General features: G+C 39.6%; 1 protein-coding gene across 3 annotated transcripts in view; it reads left to right on the forward strand.

The window, feature by feature from the left end:
• Positions 1 to 1,605: 1,605 nt before the first annotated feature.
• LOC122079662 (putative disease resistance protein RGA3) overlaps positions 1,606 to 15,933 on the forward strand; it is a 61,191-nt gene continuing 46,863 nt past the window's right edge. For all 3 annotated transcript variants that reach the window (XM_042646316.1, XM_042646317.1, XM_042646318.1), the window contains exon 1: positions 1,606 to 1,825. In XM_042646316.1, the coding sequence (XP_042502250.1) occupies positions 1,769 to 1,825 (57 nt within the window). In that variant the 5' untranslated portion in view covers positions 1,606 to 1,768. The remainder of the gene's footprint in view (positions 1,826 to 15,933) is intronic.

Consider the following 15,933-nt stretch of genomic DNA (forward strand, 5'->3'; position numbering starts at 1 on the left):
TAGGATTACTCCCGACCACCAATACGGCTAACTAAGGTGTCTATCAGAAAAACTTTTGCATATATATATATATATATATATTGAGGTTTTCTGGTCTGGCAACCCATTTAGGAATCTTGTGAGGGTAGTTTTTAAGTCGTTGATTAGAAGTACAAGATTTTAGTACGTTGATGTGGAATATTATCTATAATAGAAATATAGATGGTGTATACGTATGAACAACGATCATGAATACTCTTTTCTTCTTGGGATGTTTCATTGATTGATGCTCCTTTCCCTTTTTTCATCTTCTTTCCTCTCGCCTCCTCCCCAACCTGCCCACCGTCATTTCTATCAATGAAGGAAGTGGGAGTGAAGTCTCTGTCAGAAGGGTTTGCCCTCTTAATGCGAATGGCGCAAATGGAGTCTACAAAGAATAAGAAGAAAAAAGAAGAGGACGACCTTCTCCTATTACGAGCAGAGGATGAAAAGGTAGAAGAGCAACACCTGATGACCACCATGGGTGATATGGTTCTTCTAGTTGTTGCAGAAGTAAAGTTGACGGAGTGGGAAGATCAAGTCCAAACCTTTAGCAACTCCATCGTTTAAATCTCTGTCTACCCCCTGTGGACTTGTCTAACATTTAGTTGACAAATTCAGTATCAAGAATTGTTTGGAAGGCATAAAATTCAGAATAATTGGGATTGACGGATGGATGAGGTGCTATCTGTTCTGGTTTCGATGATAATTATTTGTAATTCGAAGCACTAGCATTGTTAGTCACATGACTAAAACTGTTAAAAGAATTTAATTGTCCTCCGAAACAACCTTCAATCTATCCCTTCGGTTTGTACCCGAAAAAAAAAATTCTATCCCTTTGGTCAAAAAACTTGAAGGTTTGATATGATTTGATTAGAGACGCGTGGGCAAACTATCATAGGGAAAAGAAAAAGGTCAAAAATGAGGAGAAGAACCTAAGCTCTGATAGTCTCGATTAAGTATGTGAACGAGTGGGTTCCAAGGGAAAGGAAAATCTATCTTTGTATCTGTTTGAGAATCAGAAAGGGTGGACCAAGAGAGAGGGAACAGGTACATGCCGATAGAGAGAACAGGGATGATAATCGAGAGACTAGAGAGCGAGACCAAGGGATCGTTTGATAACGTTTCTGCTGTTTCTATTTCAAGAAACGGCAGAAACATACAGTTTCTAGAAACAGAAACGGAAATTGAAGGTGTTGGTAAAGAGTTGATGATTTCTCTCACTTTCGATTGTTTGCGGTTTATGCATAATTTCTTCTTCTTCTTCTTTTTCTTTCTACCGAATTGATCGATTGCTGCTTCTCATTTACACACACAGGAAAATGGCTAAAAGAGATTACGCAGCTGCTGGTAAAGAGTTGATGATTTCTATCACTTTCGATTGTTTGCAGTTCATGCATAATTTCTTCTTCTTCTTCTTTTTCTTTCTACTGAATTGATCGATTGCTGCTTCTTATTTACACGCACAGGAAAAATGAGTATGAGAGATTATGCAGCTACTGGTAAAGAGTTGATGATCTCTTCTACCACTCTCGGACAACGACGACGACGAGGTGTTGAGGGGGAGGAAGAGTATGAAAAGCTTCAGGGTATTGTAAGAGAAACCAACGAGGTACTTACGGATTTAGAATGGCGAAATTTACAAGGTGAAAGAGTGTGGAGGGAGTTTACCCTGATTAAAGAATTATATTACAAAGCAGATGACGTGTTGGATGAGTTGTCATATGAAGCCACCAGGAGAATTATTCAAATGGAGGAGGAGGAGGAGAAGGAGATCCAAAAGTACTGCTGCATGATGAACAGAAAGGTATGCAATATTATTAATCCCTTGTCACTACTTTTATTCCGTGGCAGAATGTCTCGTAAGATCAAGGATTTCCAACATGTGCTAGATGAGATGAAACGAAATATGAAAATGAAATTCCCCGATATTGATTATTCCCATGAGGTTCAAATAAATGAAATAGGCGCTGATATTGATTATGCTTTCCAACAAGTATATACAAATAGAAGGGGGGATGAAATAGTAGTAAAAGTTGGAAGCAGAGCGGAGGAGGACAAAACAAAGATTGTTAATATTATTATTAATAATCAACAACAAATGCTCATCTCTGTCCTCCCTACACTAGGATTGGAGAATATTGGCAAGAAAACACTAGCAAAGCTCGTCTTAGATGACAAGTCAATTAAGTCGCATTTTGATCTCCCACACCCCACTACATCTCCAATAACCCACGCCTCCCCATCTTCCTCTCTTGCAAAAAGAAAAAAGAAGCAAACCAAAAAGCCACCCACGTCCCTTTTCTCTCTTCTAGTCTCTGAAGAAAAAAAAAAAAAAACAAAGCAAGCCCAAAACCCTAACCCACGTTTCTCCCCTTTTCCCCTCACATACCTTTTCTATACTCCAATCCCTAATGACCGAACCACTTCCTTCCTCTTCTACCAAGGCCGAACCATCCCCACCTCCCACATCTCTATCTGGTGTTCATCATATGATATCTCTAAAGCTTACATCTAAGAACTATGTTTATTGGCGCACACAGGTCGTACCCTATTTCACTGGCCAACGCCTCTTCGACTATATCACCGGTAACAATCGTTGCCCTCAAGACCCTATCAAAGCCAAGGCATGGCGTGAACAAGATGCTTTTATTATGAGCCTTATCATCGCCTCTCTCTCTGAAGAGGCCTTTTCATTAGCAGTTGGATGGACCACTAGCAAAGAGATCTGAGATGCACTCCATGCTGCATTCAGTTCTCCGTCTACAATCCGGATTCTGTCTCTCAACGTCTCCCTTCAAAATCTGGTTCACAAACCAAATGAGACCATTACTCAGTTTCTCCATCGAGCCAAGCGTCTCTCTGATAAACTAGCAACTGTAGGGAAGCCCCTCCCATCGAAAGACTTTAACATCCACATCTTTCGGGCCCTACGCACTGAATATCAAGCCCGTACCTCCATTATGATGGCACAAAAGGAGCCCATCTCCTACACCAACATGCATGGTCTCCTTATGAATCACGAGAACCTTCTCCACTCACGTCTTCCCATTGTTGATCCTGCCATTGATGCATCAGCCTATGTCACTCACCAAGGTCGTGGCCCTCCTTCCACTGGTGGTCATGGTACAAGCTCCTCCCAAGGCTATGGTCGTGGCCGTGCTAGTGGATTTGATCGCTCTAATGCATCCGCTCACAATTCATGCATAATATGTGGATGCACTAATCATCAGACAGACACCTACTACTACCGCCCACAGGGACCTACCAGAGTCGTCATTTTACCTACCCCTCTCCATCCCTACAATCGGCCACCACCTCAACCCAACGCCTACCAAACTACATCCTTCCCTACCCCTCAACCTCCTACCATTGCAACTCCACCCCATCACCCCACACCTCCACAATCCTTCACCACCTCTTGGATCCCTGATACTGGAGCCACCCACCATTCCACTCCTGACTTAACCCAATTCTCCACCTATGATCTATACATAGGTAATAACCAACTTATGGTTAGTAATGGTAAAGGCCTTCCTATATCTCACATAGGCACTATTTCCATCTCTTTTCCCTCTCGTTCCTTTTATCTTTCTAATGTTTTATATGTTCCCACTCTCACTTATTCTTTGTTATTTGTTCAGCAGTTTTGCCGTGAGAATAATGTTTACTTTGAGTTTTACTGTTCTTTTTTCTCTGTGAAGGATCTGAAGACCAATCAAACCCTCTTCACTAGACACAGTAAGTATGGTCTCTATTCCGTTCCAGCGTCCCCTTATGCCAATCTGGCCTCTGCCTCATATTTCAGTCGCTGGCATCATCAATTAGGGCACCCTCATGAACGTGTGCTTCGTCTTATGTTACCTGGTCATCAGCTCATGAAGTCTCCTTCTTTATGTTCTGCTTGCTAAATGGGCAAAGCTAGTAAATTATCACTACGTGAAACTAGTACTCATAGTTTCTCTCCTTTGGATTTGGTTTTTAGTGATGTATGGGGCCCCCACCCCACAGTTTCTTCAAATGGGAATTGTTATTTTGTTATATTTGTTGATGATCATACTAAATATATTTGGTTTACTGCTTTAAAGTTGAAGTCTGATGTTTACTCTTCCTTTCGTACTTTTCAGGCCTTAGTGGAACATCAGTTCTCTCGCTCTATCAAGGCCATTCAAACTGATTGGGGGGGATAATTATGTACTCTCCTATCTTACTTTGCCAAGTTGGGCATTCAACACAGGTTATCTTGCCCTCATACTCATGAGAAACAGGAAACAGTTAAACGTCGTAACAGGCACATTGCTGAAACTGAGATTACCCTATTATCCCATTCAGCTGTTCCCCAGGCTTACTGGGATTATGCCTTTGAAACTGTGGTCTTTCTTATCAATCGTATGCCCTCCTCTGTCACAGATAACAAATCCCCCTATCAGTTAGTTACGGGCAATTCTCCGGACTACTCTTTTCTAAAAATCTTTGGATGCTTTTGTTATCCATGGCTCCATCCTTACAATCATCACAAGGTTGAACCCTGTTCTGCCTTATGTGTTTTCTTAGGATATAGCCCTTCCCATCATAGTTATTGTTATATGGATCTCATCACCCGTCGTATCTACATATCTTGCCATGTCAGATTTGACAAATCTACTTTCCCATTTCACACTGCACCACCATCCTCCTCAATCCAACCCCCTCCTACTACCCCTCCCTTGTGGGGCATTGCACCTAACATACCTACACCTCAACCTCACCTTAGCCCTCCGCCTACCCTCTCAAACCCACCCATCCCTCTCCCTGCCACCCCAGAACCGCCCCTACCTGAACCACCCTCTCCCATATCCCCTCCTTTCTCACCTCACCTAACCCTAACCGGCCCTAACCCTGACTCCTCTATCACCCCACCATGTCGCACTAAAACCCTACACGATCTCTATGCTGACCCCCTGACACTCTCTACCGCCACCTCACCTAACCCTGCTGAGCCTACATGCTTCTCCCAAGCCCACGAGGTTCCTCATTGGCGTTTTGCTATGTCTGATGAATTTAATGCTTTATTATGTAATGGTACTTGGTCTCTTGTGCCTTATAGGAAAACTCTGAATCTGATTGGCTGCAAGTGGGTGTACCGCGTCAAACAGAAGGCAGATGGCTCCCTTGAGCGATATAAGGCCCGTTTAGTTGCTAAAGAATTTCATCAACCTGGTCTTAACTATCATGAGACCTTTAGCCCTGTCATCAAACCTACTACCATACGGGCGGTCCTCTCCTTGGCCATATCTAACGGCTGGATTGTTCGTCAGCTTGATGTTCAGAATGCATTCTTACATGGTATTCTATCTGAGGAAGCCTACATGGCTCAACCCCAGGGTTTTGAAGATGCCCTGCACCCTAATCATGTCTGTCGCATCCACAAGTCCCTCTATGGGCTCAAACAAGCTCCTAGGGCTTCGTTTCACAGGTTAACTGAGTTCCTCACTCGCTCTGATTTTCAGTCATCCCAAATTGACACATCACTATTTATTTACATGCAGGGCTCTGTTGTCACATATGTCCTTGTCTACGTCGATGACATCTTAGTTACAGGGAACCAACCAACTCATATTCAGACTCTCCTTTATCAGCTTGCTTTAGAATTCTCTATCAAGGATCTTGGTCGTCTCAGCTTTTTCCTTGGTATTGAAGCCCTATATCGGTCTGATGGTGTCCTCCTCTCTCAACACCGGTACATCACTGATCTCCTCCAGAGGGTTGGCATGACTGACTGTAAGCCCATCACTACTCTCATGGCCACCACCTTTGCAGCATCTTCCACAGGGGGTGTCCTTCTTTTGGACCCCACCAGGTATCGCTCCATTGTCGGTGCTCTCCAATACATCACCCTCACCAGGCCTAATGTGGCTTATTCAGTGAACCGTGCCTGGCAGTTCATGCATGCCCCCTCTAAAGACCATTGGACACTAGTTAAACGGATTCTACGCTATCTCCAAGGTTCCAAGGATCATGGGTTGTTCATCTCCAAATCTAGTTCCCTCCAATTACAAGCATTCTCCGATGCTGACTGGGCTGATGACAATACGGATCGTAAATTCACAGGAGGCTATGCCATCTATATGGGTCCTAATCTGATCTCCTGGGCCTCTAAGAAGCAGAAGATAGTTGCACGCTTCTCCACCGAGTCTGAGCACAAAGCAGTGGTTGATGCATGTGCCGAACTCACTTGGCTTCACTCTCTCTTTGAGGAATTAGGGATCTCTGTTCCCATTGCACCCATTCTCTGGTGTGACAACATTGGGGCCAACTACCTTTCGGTCTATCCGGTCTTTCATGCTTGTACCAAACATGTTGAAATCGACTTCCACTTCATTTGTGATGAAGTCACTCCAAGGACCTTCAAGTGCAGTTCATTTCAACACATGACCAGATAGCCGATATCCTTACCAAAGCTCTCAGCTCTACATGGTTCTCCTTTCTACGGGACAAGCTACGAATTCGACCATTCAAATCCCCACCTTGAGGGGGTGTATCATGACAGTTAGCATCCCAATCGAACTCAACCTCTAGAGTCATACTCACACTCAACAATCTCTCCTACATTGTAGGCATTTTCAATGAGCACAAACTCTAGAGACTACTAGTAGTCCAAGACTACCTCATGAGACAGCAGAGTTGGAATAGGACCCTCACATGTGATAATAGACTTTCTGTCCATTACTCACATATGTTTACAGAGTCCTACCCTATTACTATTAGAGTTTGAGTCTTCCACATGTGATCATAGAGTTTGTCTATAACTCAATAACTGTAATCTCTATATAAGAGCACCATTGTATACTCATTAAAGTTAATGCCAATAGACTATTTCAACAGGCTCCAAGGGGAGCACAATTATTGTAACAACAAAATATGAAAACGTTGCATCAATAGTGGGGACAATTCCTCCGTATAAATGAAGTGGACTATCTATCAATAGAAGAGAGTTGGGCATTGTTCAGGAGAAATGTATCTGGGAGGGGAAGTGCAGTACTGGAGACTCCCAATCTAGTCAAAATAGGATTGAAACTTGTTGAAGAATGCCAAGGTTTTCCGTTAGCTTTAACAATTCTAGGTGCCATAATGCACTTTAAGACAAATATACAAGAGTGGACAACTGTCCTAAATACTATGAAAGCACTACATATAAATGGAAATCCACCTATTGATTCCACACGGATTATTTGTTACAATGACATGCCGTCACCATTGAAACAATGCTTTTCATACTGCTCAGTATTTCCCAAGAATTTTATAATTGAGAAAAAAAAATTGATTCAACTATGGATGGCTCAAGGTTTCCTAGAACAAGAAGCATCATCATCGTCGTCCGTTAATAATAATGGAGGTGGAGATTATGATGAAGTAATATTAATGGAGGAGGAGGAGGATATAACGAATGCATATTTTAAATCATTGGTGCTCCGGTCCTTCCTTTGAGTTGTCAAATTCGATGATAATGGTGAACCATTAGAGTGCACGATGGATGCCTCTTTGTGTGATTTGCACGGTTTGATCTATCAATTTCTCATCGGTCCTTTCTTGATTGTCCTGATAATATTTCTTATTATGACCCATCTTCTAAGAGCCTACGTGTACTAGAAATCAAACACGTCAACAAAGATGAGTTGCCATCCTCAATTGGTGAGTTAATACACTTGAGGTATCATGATCTTTCCTATGGTCACTTTAAAGCATTACCTACTTCCATTTGCAAACTCTAAAGCTGTTACATTGTAGATTTCTTCAAAGATTTCCAAGAGGTTTAGGGCGATTGTGTAACCTTAAAATCTTAACTTCATTTAAGGTGGGCAACATTAATGTTACCGGTGAAGCCGGCATTGAAGAACTAGGATTGTTAGGATTTTTATGTGGGCTTAATTGATACTGATTGATCCATTGGGCCCAAGCAATTATAGACCCACTCTGATTAGGAAACTCCTAGCTATTTCCATTGTGAGAGTGGAATAGGGTTTTAGGAATTTTATTATAAATAGAATACTGACGGTCCCTGCAGCCATTATTTTAATGCCTTATTGGTTTTGGGAGCACGGCTTTATCATAAGAGAAAGTGCACAGAAAGAGAGGAAACCCTAAAGTAAGAGGATACAGAAGATCTCAGCAAAATGACTCCACTTGCATAGTTCATCATTGTCATATTCATGGGAGTAATGTTTAACCACATGGGACAGAGATTCATGATCTATGCACATGAAGTTTCTAAACTTACACAGGTACTTCTCTATTCTCATTTATGGTTCATATCATGGATGTCCCATTGATTATTATAGATATGGTAAATCTATATGGTTATGTATTTTAAGATCTATAAAGGGAGCATTTTATTGATCTTGGTTTAGGGACTATACCCATGATTAAATATCTTTATGATTCTTGTATTATAAATACTATAGGGTTATTCATATGTTTAATATGGTAAAGGATCCCCAACAAATGGTATCAGAACCAAGCCTTGTAGTGTTAGAATCAAGAAAAATCAAAGGAAAATTGATTTTGTATAGGGTTTGTGTGATACCCTATTTTTAAAACCTAGTTTACTTACACGGTTGACCCGGTTTAATCATGCAGGACCCGAAGCAGAGAGGGTTAAGGCAGGTTCCCTATGGACCATGATGGCAAGGGTGACTTTGAACACAGGTTGGCCAGACAAGTCCGAGTCAGTGCCAGAGGAGACGGGTGTACCTAAGCCGTGTACATGCTCGTATCATAAGGCCATGTACGGGTAATGCTGGTATGTAGCCATATCCTAAAGTGTATACGTATTATATATCTTGTTCCGAGAGTGAGATACATGTTGAGAGTCGAATTCTATCGAAATCTCAATTGTTTGGCTAAGTTTTGACCAACAGGTGGGCGGTCACAGGCGAGCAAACTCACCCACCTATGTGACCCACCCATGTGGCTACTAGATATTCTCTAGTATAAATAGTACTTGTTGTGTCTTTTCTTTTTCTCATTTAATGCATTAAAGAGTTGGTGAGAAGAGTAAAGAAGAAAGAGAAAAGAAAGGAAGAAAAAGAGAACGAAGAAGAAGAAAGGGAAAGAAAAAGGAGGAAGAAATGATTTTAAGCAACGCCGAGGTTTGATCTTCTCATTTCGGCACCAGAAAAGTGATCCCCAACACGAGACCTACGATCTGAGGTGAGCGAACGCTATACTTCTTAAACTTTCACCAAACCCCAAGTGAAACCCTTGAATTGGATAAAGTTCCTTGGGATCTTGTTAATCCCACTTGTGATGATGAATCTAAGGTTCAATAGATGGTCTATGTGTTGATTTTAAAGGTTTAAAGAAGTGTTTACAATATTTGAGAAGCATTGGTAATTTCTTGAGTTAAGAGGTGATTTTGGGGTTTTGGAAGAGTTCTTGAGCAAAGAAGGTAAGATTGCTTTTCAATCCTTAAATCTAACTTAGATCTAGGTTAGAATCATCTTATAAGACCTTAGATGTATGGAAAGTGTGATTGAAACAGTCCCATTTGGTTTTCCCAAGGTTGAAGAACATTTCAAAGAAGAAAGTAAATTTCTGCCCCCACAGGTGGGCGAAGACCGACGGGCGAAGCCGCCCGCCTAAGGGTGCCCACCTGTTGGGGTAGAGCCTCAGCCCCCACAAGCAAGCAAGGACTAACGGGCAAACCCACCTGCCTGAAGGGGCCCACCGGTTGAACCGGTGGCCTATCTGGCCTGCTTGTGAAGACTGGTGGGCTAAGACAGGTGGGCTGTCTGGCCCACCTGTTGGCCCACCAGTTGAATTTTTTAGCCCTAATGTGCCCAAAATGGGTGGGCAACCTTCTTTTATGATTTTAAACATGATTTAAATATCAAACATTGTTAGTTTTGACCCCAAGGTGGTGAAATGCTAATCTCATTCACTTATGATAGATTTCACTATAATTTACATTTTTCACGCCGGATCTCACCAGTATCGGACATGAATTTGTACCCAACAAGTAAGTGGGGAGGGGATATTTGAATTTATTTTTAGGCTTATTTTTACATCACTAAATTGTATCTAGACTAGCCATGTTATTATGTAAATTATGTGTAGATTAGTCATCCTCGTATGCCATTCGCAGACATTGCTTGTGCATTCTAAACAAATGATTTATGATATGTGTGTTGTGCTTTACATTCTCAATGCTAAATGATTGATCTGCTTATGTGATGAATGGTTGGATTACTGTGCATTATGCATTATTAGACTAGAGTCGTAGTCGATTTGGAAACGAGTGCATTGGTGGCCCGTGGTATGGGACGCGATGGCACTATGCAATCGTACTTTGTCATATAGGAGCATACGGTTTAGGATTATCATTCCCCGTGCTACGACCCTTCCCAACAGGGGTTGAGGTGTTGGGTTATCACTTGGGGGGAAGCAGTGGTCGCGATTGTTGGGTCACTATTGTGGTTAGACATATGCCCAGCTGGTCATTAGGACAGTCGACAACCTCAGTGGTATATTCAAGAGGGCCAATCGTACTGCTTTTAAATTGCTGGGGTTAGTACCTTTACTTTTATGCCATTTACTTTTATGTTGAAAGCCGGTAGTTGGCATGCTTTACTTTTCTGAGTACTCACAGTGGGCCTTCTCCGACAACCCTATGGGCGTATCGTGGGATGGAGTTCGGGGCTCGTACCCGGGGCATACGCGCACTGTGGTTGTAAGTAGCACATAACCTAAGACTTAGTAATGTTGTTTAGGTGGATAAGATTTAAAATGAATTGCATAGCATATAGTGCATATGGATGTGACTGTTTGTGTGGTCTTTCTTTTCACTTACTGAGCTAGTGAGCTCATCCCACGTGCACACCTCTTTTAAATGATTTTGTAGGTCATCCGCCTGAAGATTAGGAGTCAGACCCCACTGTCGAGTTTTCCGTTGAGGATTGGTGGGTCCCCGAGGAGTATGAGCACTGTGCTGATTGCATGTGCGAGGGCTGTACTACGGGACCGCAGTTATGACACCGTACAGGATTTTGCTTTTTGATTCTTTTGATGGCCTCCCCTTTTGTGTACTTGATACGTAAATTATTATTCTTTTTGTGTAAATATCATGCCTACGGGCCCACATGTACTTAGCTATATATTATAATTTGGGTATCAAGTATATTAGGGATATTTACAGGTAATTTAAGTCTTCCGCTGAACTTTTGAACACTTATCTTAGATGTGGGTATGCTGTGGTGGGGTACTGTATCAGATGATCCTGGAAGGTTTTGGTTAATCGGAGTTAACTCGGTCACCAGTCCGATTTTGTGTGAACGGGGTGTGACAGTTTATATCCCAAATTATGAAAATCGTAATTTTACCATCACTTAAAGGTCCCAGATCAAAAAACTTTCTTCACAAAAGTTGTAGAGAACGAGAAGACGGTCACGGTGGTATGCGACACGTCACCAAAAACCTCTGGACGTGCCACCGGAAACTAACTGTCGAAGGAGAGAGAAAAATATTTTTTATTTAAAAAAAAAACCACGACGATGAGTCATCGTCGGGTCAACTCGGTAGGGTTTCTGAGTTAACCTAGAGATGCAGTGGGTCAACCCATGGCCAAACCTGTTTGACTTGGTCAAAGGTTGACTAGGTCGTTGACCATTTGACCCAGTTTTGACATAGATACCCGACCCGAAGACCCGGGTTTGACCCAGATTTTTTTTTATCCATTTGTATCGAACCATGACCCATTTGATTGAACCGGTTTGGTTCATCCCGTTTGGGCTGGTTCGATTGGGTTTGGTTCAAACCCAAAAGTTAAAAACCAAATTTTTGGTAGCATGCTTTAAATGGCTCGTACGGGCAAACGGTGAGGAATTTTTCACCCTGGTTTTTTACGTTGAGTCCAATTTTTTGTGCTCTTCGTTTTGATTTATTGTGAGCCTAGTTTTGGTCAACTTTTATAATATATTTTGTACAAATTACAAGTATGAGTGTTTTATAATTCTTTATGATTTTTCTATTAATTGGAAGAAATAAAAGAAAATCAACTCATACATTACTTGCATATTAGAATATGAACTTGTTTATTATTAGTAATGATAGTTTATGCTTTTGTTTATGAATATTTTTTTTATTCATGCTTAAACAATCTCACTTTTTGCCACGGAATGAATTTATAGATTATTGCAGTAAGATTGGATGGAATCCACCAAAGTGGTAAAGTTCAACATTATTGTAATAGAATACAAATCAAAGGTCTTCTTTGTTTGAAAATGCAGAGAATAATGGTTGGTAGTAAAGTTGCTAATGTTCACCCAAATGTGACATTATCAAAGAAAAGTTAAAGTTAAAACAAGTGAAAAACAGAATAGTGATTTCTCAACCTAGAAGATGATGTTCATTTAAAAATGGTGGTATTTTTTTGAAAGTTAGAAGAAGTCTCGTAGAAATAGAGAAAAATTGAGTGGACCAGTATGTTTCAGACCCAAAGGTCAAGAATGTAGTTCCAATTGACACTCTGAAGTAATTGATAATTGAGCATTGTAATGTTTATTTTGTTAATAGTTATATACTTGTTCTTTTACATATAAATTGATATTTAGTTCATGTTTAAATAACCCACAAATTTAAGCTGCCAAATGTAATTACAAACTATTGCAGTGGAATGGATGGAACCCACTAAAGTGGCAAAATCTAAGATTACTGCAATAGGTTTGCAACTCAAAGGTTTTGTCTTATTGTCAAAGACATAAGAAATTGTTGGTAGGAATTAAGTAATGCTTGCCCAAAAGCTATATTATTAAAGATAAGCATATATGCAAGTGTACTCTAGGCAAACCTTAACCTAGAAGTTGCTATTCATCCAAAAGTGACAGTAATTTTTTAAGTTGAAGAGCTCTCACAGTCATTGTAGTTTTTTAGTGGACTAATGCATTCCAGACCCAAAGGTTGAGAATGTAGTTCGGTTGACACTCTGGTTATGTTTAATGGTTAGTGATGTAATATTGGTTTTAAGTGATATTACATGCATTAATTAAATATTAAATGGATTATTTTTTCTTGAGTTGAACCATTAAACTGAATATCTTTAAAAGTGACTTGAGAATTTGGAGGTCTATATATGCCTCAAAGACCTAGTTTTCTATACTAGGAAAACCAAATCAATAGTTTGGTATTATACTTTTAAAGTAAAGATTTTTGCCTTAAAAGGTATTGGACAATTGATCAATGGCAATAGGGTGGTTGAGGGTTACATAACTATGACCATAGGTTATAAGTTTATTTCATGTGTTATTTTTTGTATTTCGATTAGATCAATTCAGATTGGTTGGGTTGGATTAGTATCGGTTTTGATCAATCCAATACCAAGTCTCAAACACTGCCGTTGTTCTTTGAAAACCTATTTATGAACATTAATTGATAAATGCTTGATTTTCTTTTGTTTTTGAGCTTATGTGAATAAGTTTATATGTATGTCATATTTAACGAATTGTGTTCTCCAATAAATGGATTAATTTATGACTGGTCGAGCCAAGTGGGAGGATAGAAGTATGGATCTTAACCTGTTTTATGTGGCTCGACCAGTGGAAGAATAAATTTGGTATACTAGGTTGCTAGTAGGAAGATAATACTAGTAGAAGGTCAGTATACTAGGTTGCTAGTGGAAGAATAAATTTAGTGTCCTATATTGTTTTTCATGCAAAAGAATTATTTTGAGTTTTGCATTGATTTATTATTATCATGATATTGAAGAATTATTTATGGCTGAAATATATAGTAAATGCATATTCATGTCATTTTGGACTTGTATGTTTTGTTTTAAACACCCTATGATGGATAAATATGTTAGAATTAAACTGGGTGTGAGCTTCTGCACATTTTATACTGCACAGTATATTTCTAGGAAGCTATGAAATGATTGGATGGAATCCACCAAAGTGGCACATCCTATTCTTTCATAGTTTTTTCAAGCGCAGCAAAGTTGGTGACATTTGCCCAAAGGTGATGTCACCCAAGTTAAAGAAAATATATGTATGGAAAGAACTATAACTTAGAGGTTTTTAAGCCCATATGTGATAAAAGTAATTGTATTTTCACAGTAAATTTAGATTTACGAGAGGACCAGTGCATTCTTAGCCCAAAGGATAAGAATGTATGTAGTTACAGTTGTGATTCTTGCATGTTTTATCTACTAGATGTACATTTCTTGTGTAGTTTATCTGCTAGATGTACATATTAAATTTTCTAGCCTGGTTATTTGATGTGTATGATTCATACCTGAGATTTTTAGGGTTACTTGATCTGGTTTTAGCTCTCAAGGAACCCAAACAGGTGTTGTTGCTGATCAAAGCACAACTGAAGGGATATAGGAACAATTTTGTTACCCTATTAAGTTTATAATGACTTTGGATCAATTTTGAAATGATTTTGTCTTGAATCTTATTACATAAATTATTTATGTACATTTATTCTTTATTTTTTTGTGTTGTCCCTAGTTGATTAAGAAACACATTAAAGCATACACTTCTGTACATATATTCATCTCAAATGTGAAAAACTTGATAGGAATGAGTGAAACCCATCAAAGTGGTACATTCAGTTCAATTGTGCATTTTTCAAGGTAAAGGTGACATTTGCCCAAAGGTGGTGTCACCCAAGTTTATCAAGAAAGTACTCAAGAGCCATGTTTTCTGACATTGGTGTTATTGAGGTTTTTGATATGCTTGGTTAGTGGGAGTTTTATGATCTCATTTAACCAAATATATCATGGTAGCGACAACCAAAGTTTAAAGACGGTAAAAGTCAGTGTTTAAAGCTGTGTCTGTTAAGGTTTATTGGCAGTGCTTAGCCAAAGTAATTGACAATAAGTCAATGTAATTGATGATATTTTGTTAGAATTTATAATGTATGGCAGTATTTAGCCTCAGTCCAAAGAAGTGGTGATTTACCACAGGCAGTTTGCCAAAGGTTGTGATTTATGGTGGTATTTAACATAAATCTATGATAGTGGTGATTAACCATAGGCGATTTGCCAAAGTTTGTGATTTATGGTGGTATTTAATCTAAATCCATGGAAGTGGTAGTTAGCCATAGGCGGTATGCCAAAATAAGATATTAATTCAAGAAAATGGCGGTTTGCCAAGTGTCGATTAATATCAAAGTTTTCTACCTTTGAGGTTTTCTAGGTAGGCTGATCTTTAGATCAAGAAATGACCTATAAGGAAATGTATATTTCATGTGATCACATGTATGATATCAATTCCTTATATATATATATATATATATATATGTTTCCAGGCAATTTGGATTGATAGTTTTCTATTGTTTGTAACAGTAGATAGTTATATGCCGTATATTGAGGTGTATTTCCTACTATTGTTCAACAGTAGAGATTATTGATTGGATCAAAGTTTGTTTGAGTGGTGTTCAGTTTTTAGATTATTTGGCCAGATGTCAATGGAAAGACATAAGTATCAGTGTAGCCCAAGTGGGAGATTGTTAGGATTTTTATGTGGGCTTAATTGATACCGATTGATCCATTGGACCCAAGTAATTATAGACCCACTCTGATTAGGAAACTCCTAGCTCTTTTCATTGTGAGAGTGAAATAGGGTTTTAGGGATTCCATTATAAATAGAATATTGACGGTCCCTGCAGTCATTACTTTAATGCCTTATTGGTTTTGTGAGCACGATTTTCTCACAAGAGCAAGTGCACAGAAAGAGAGGAAACCCTAGAGTAAGAGGCTGCAAAAGATCTCAATAGAAGGACTCCACTTGCGTAGTTCGTCGTTGTCATATTCATGAGAGTAATGTTTAACCACATGGGACAGATGTTCATGATCTATGCACATGGGGCTTCTAAACTTACACAAGTACTTCTCTATTCTCATTTATGGTTCATGTCATAGATGTTCCATTGATTATTAAT

This window comes from Macadamia integrifolia, chromosome 5 (genome assembly GCF_013358625.1).
Source record: "Macadamia integrifolia cultivar HAES 741 chromosome 5, SCU_Mint_v3, whole genome shotgun sequence".
Classification (NCBI taxonomy): Eukaryota; Viridiplantae; Streptophyta; class Magnoliopsida; order Proteales; family Proteaceae; genus Macadamia; species Macadamia integrifolia.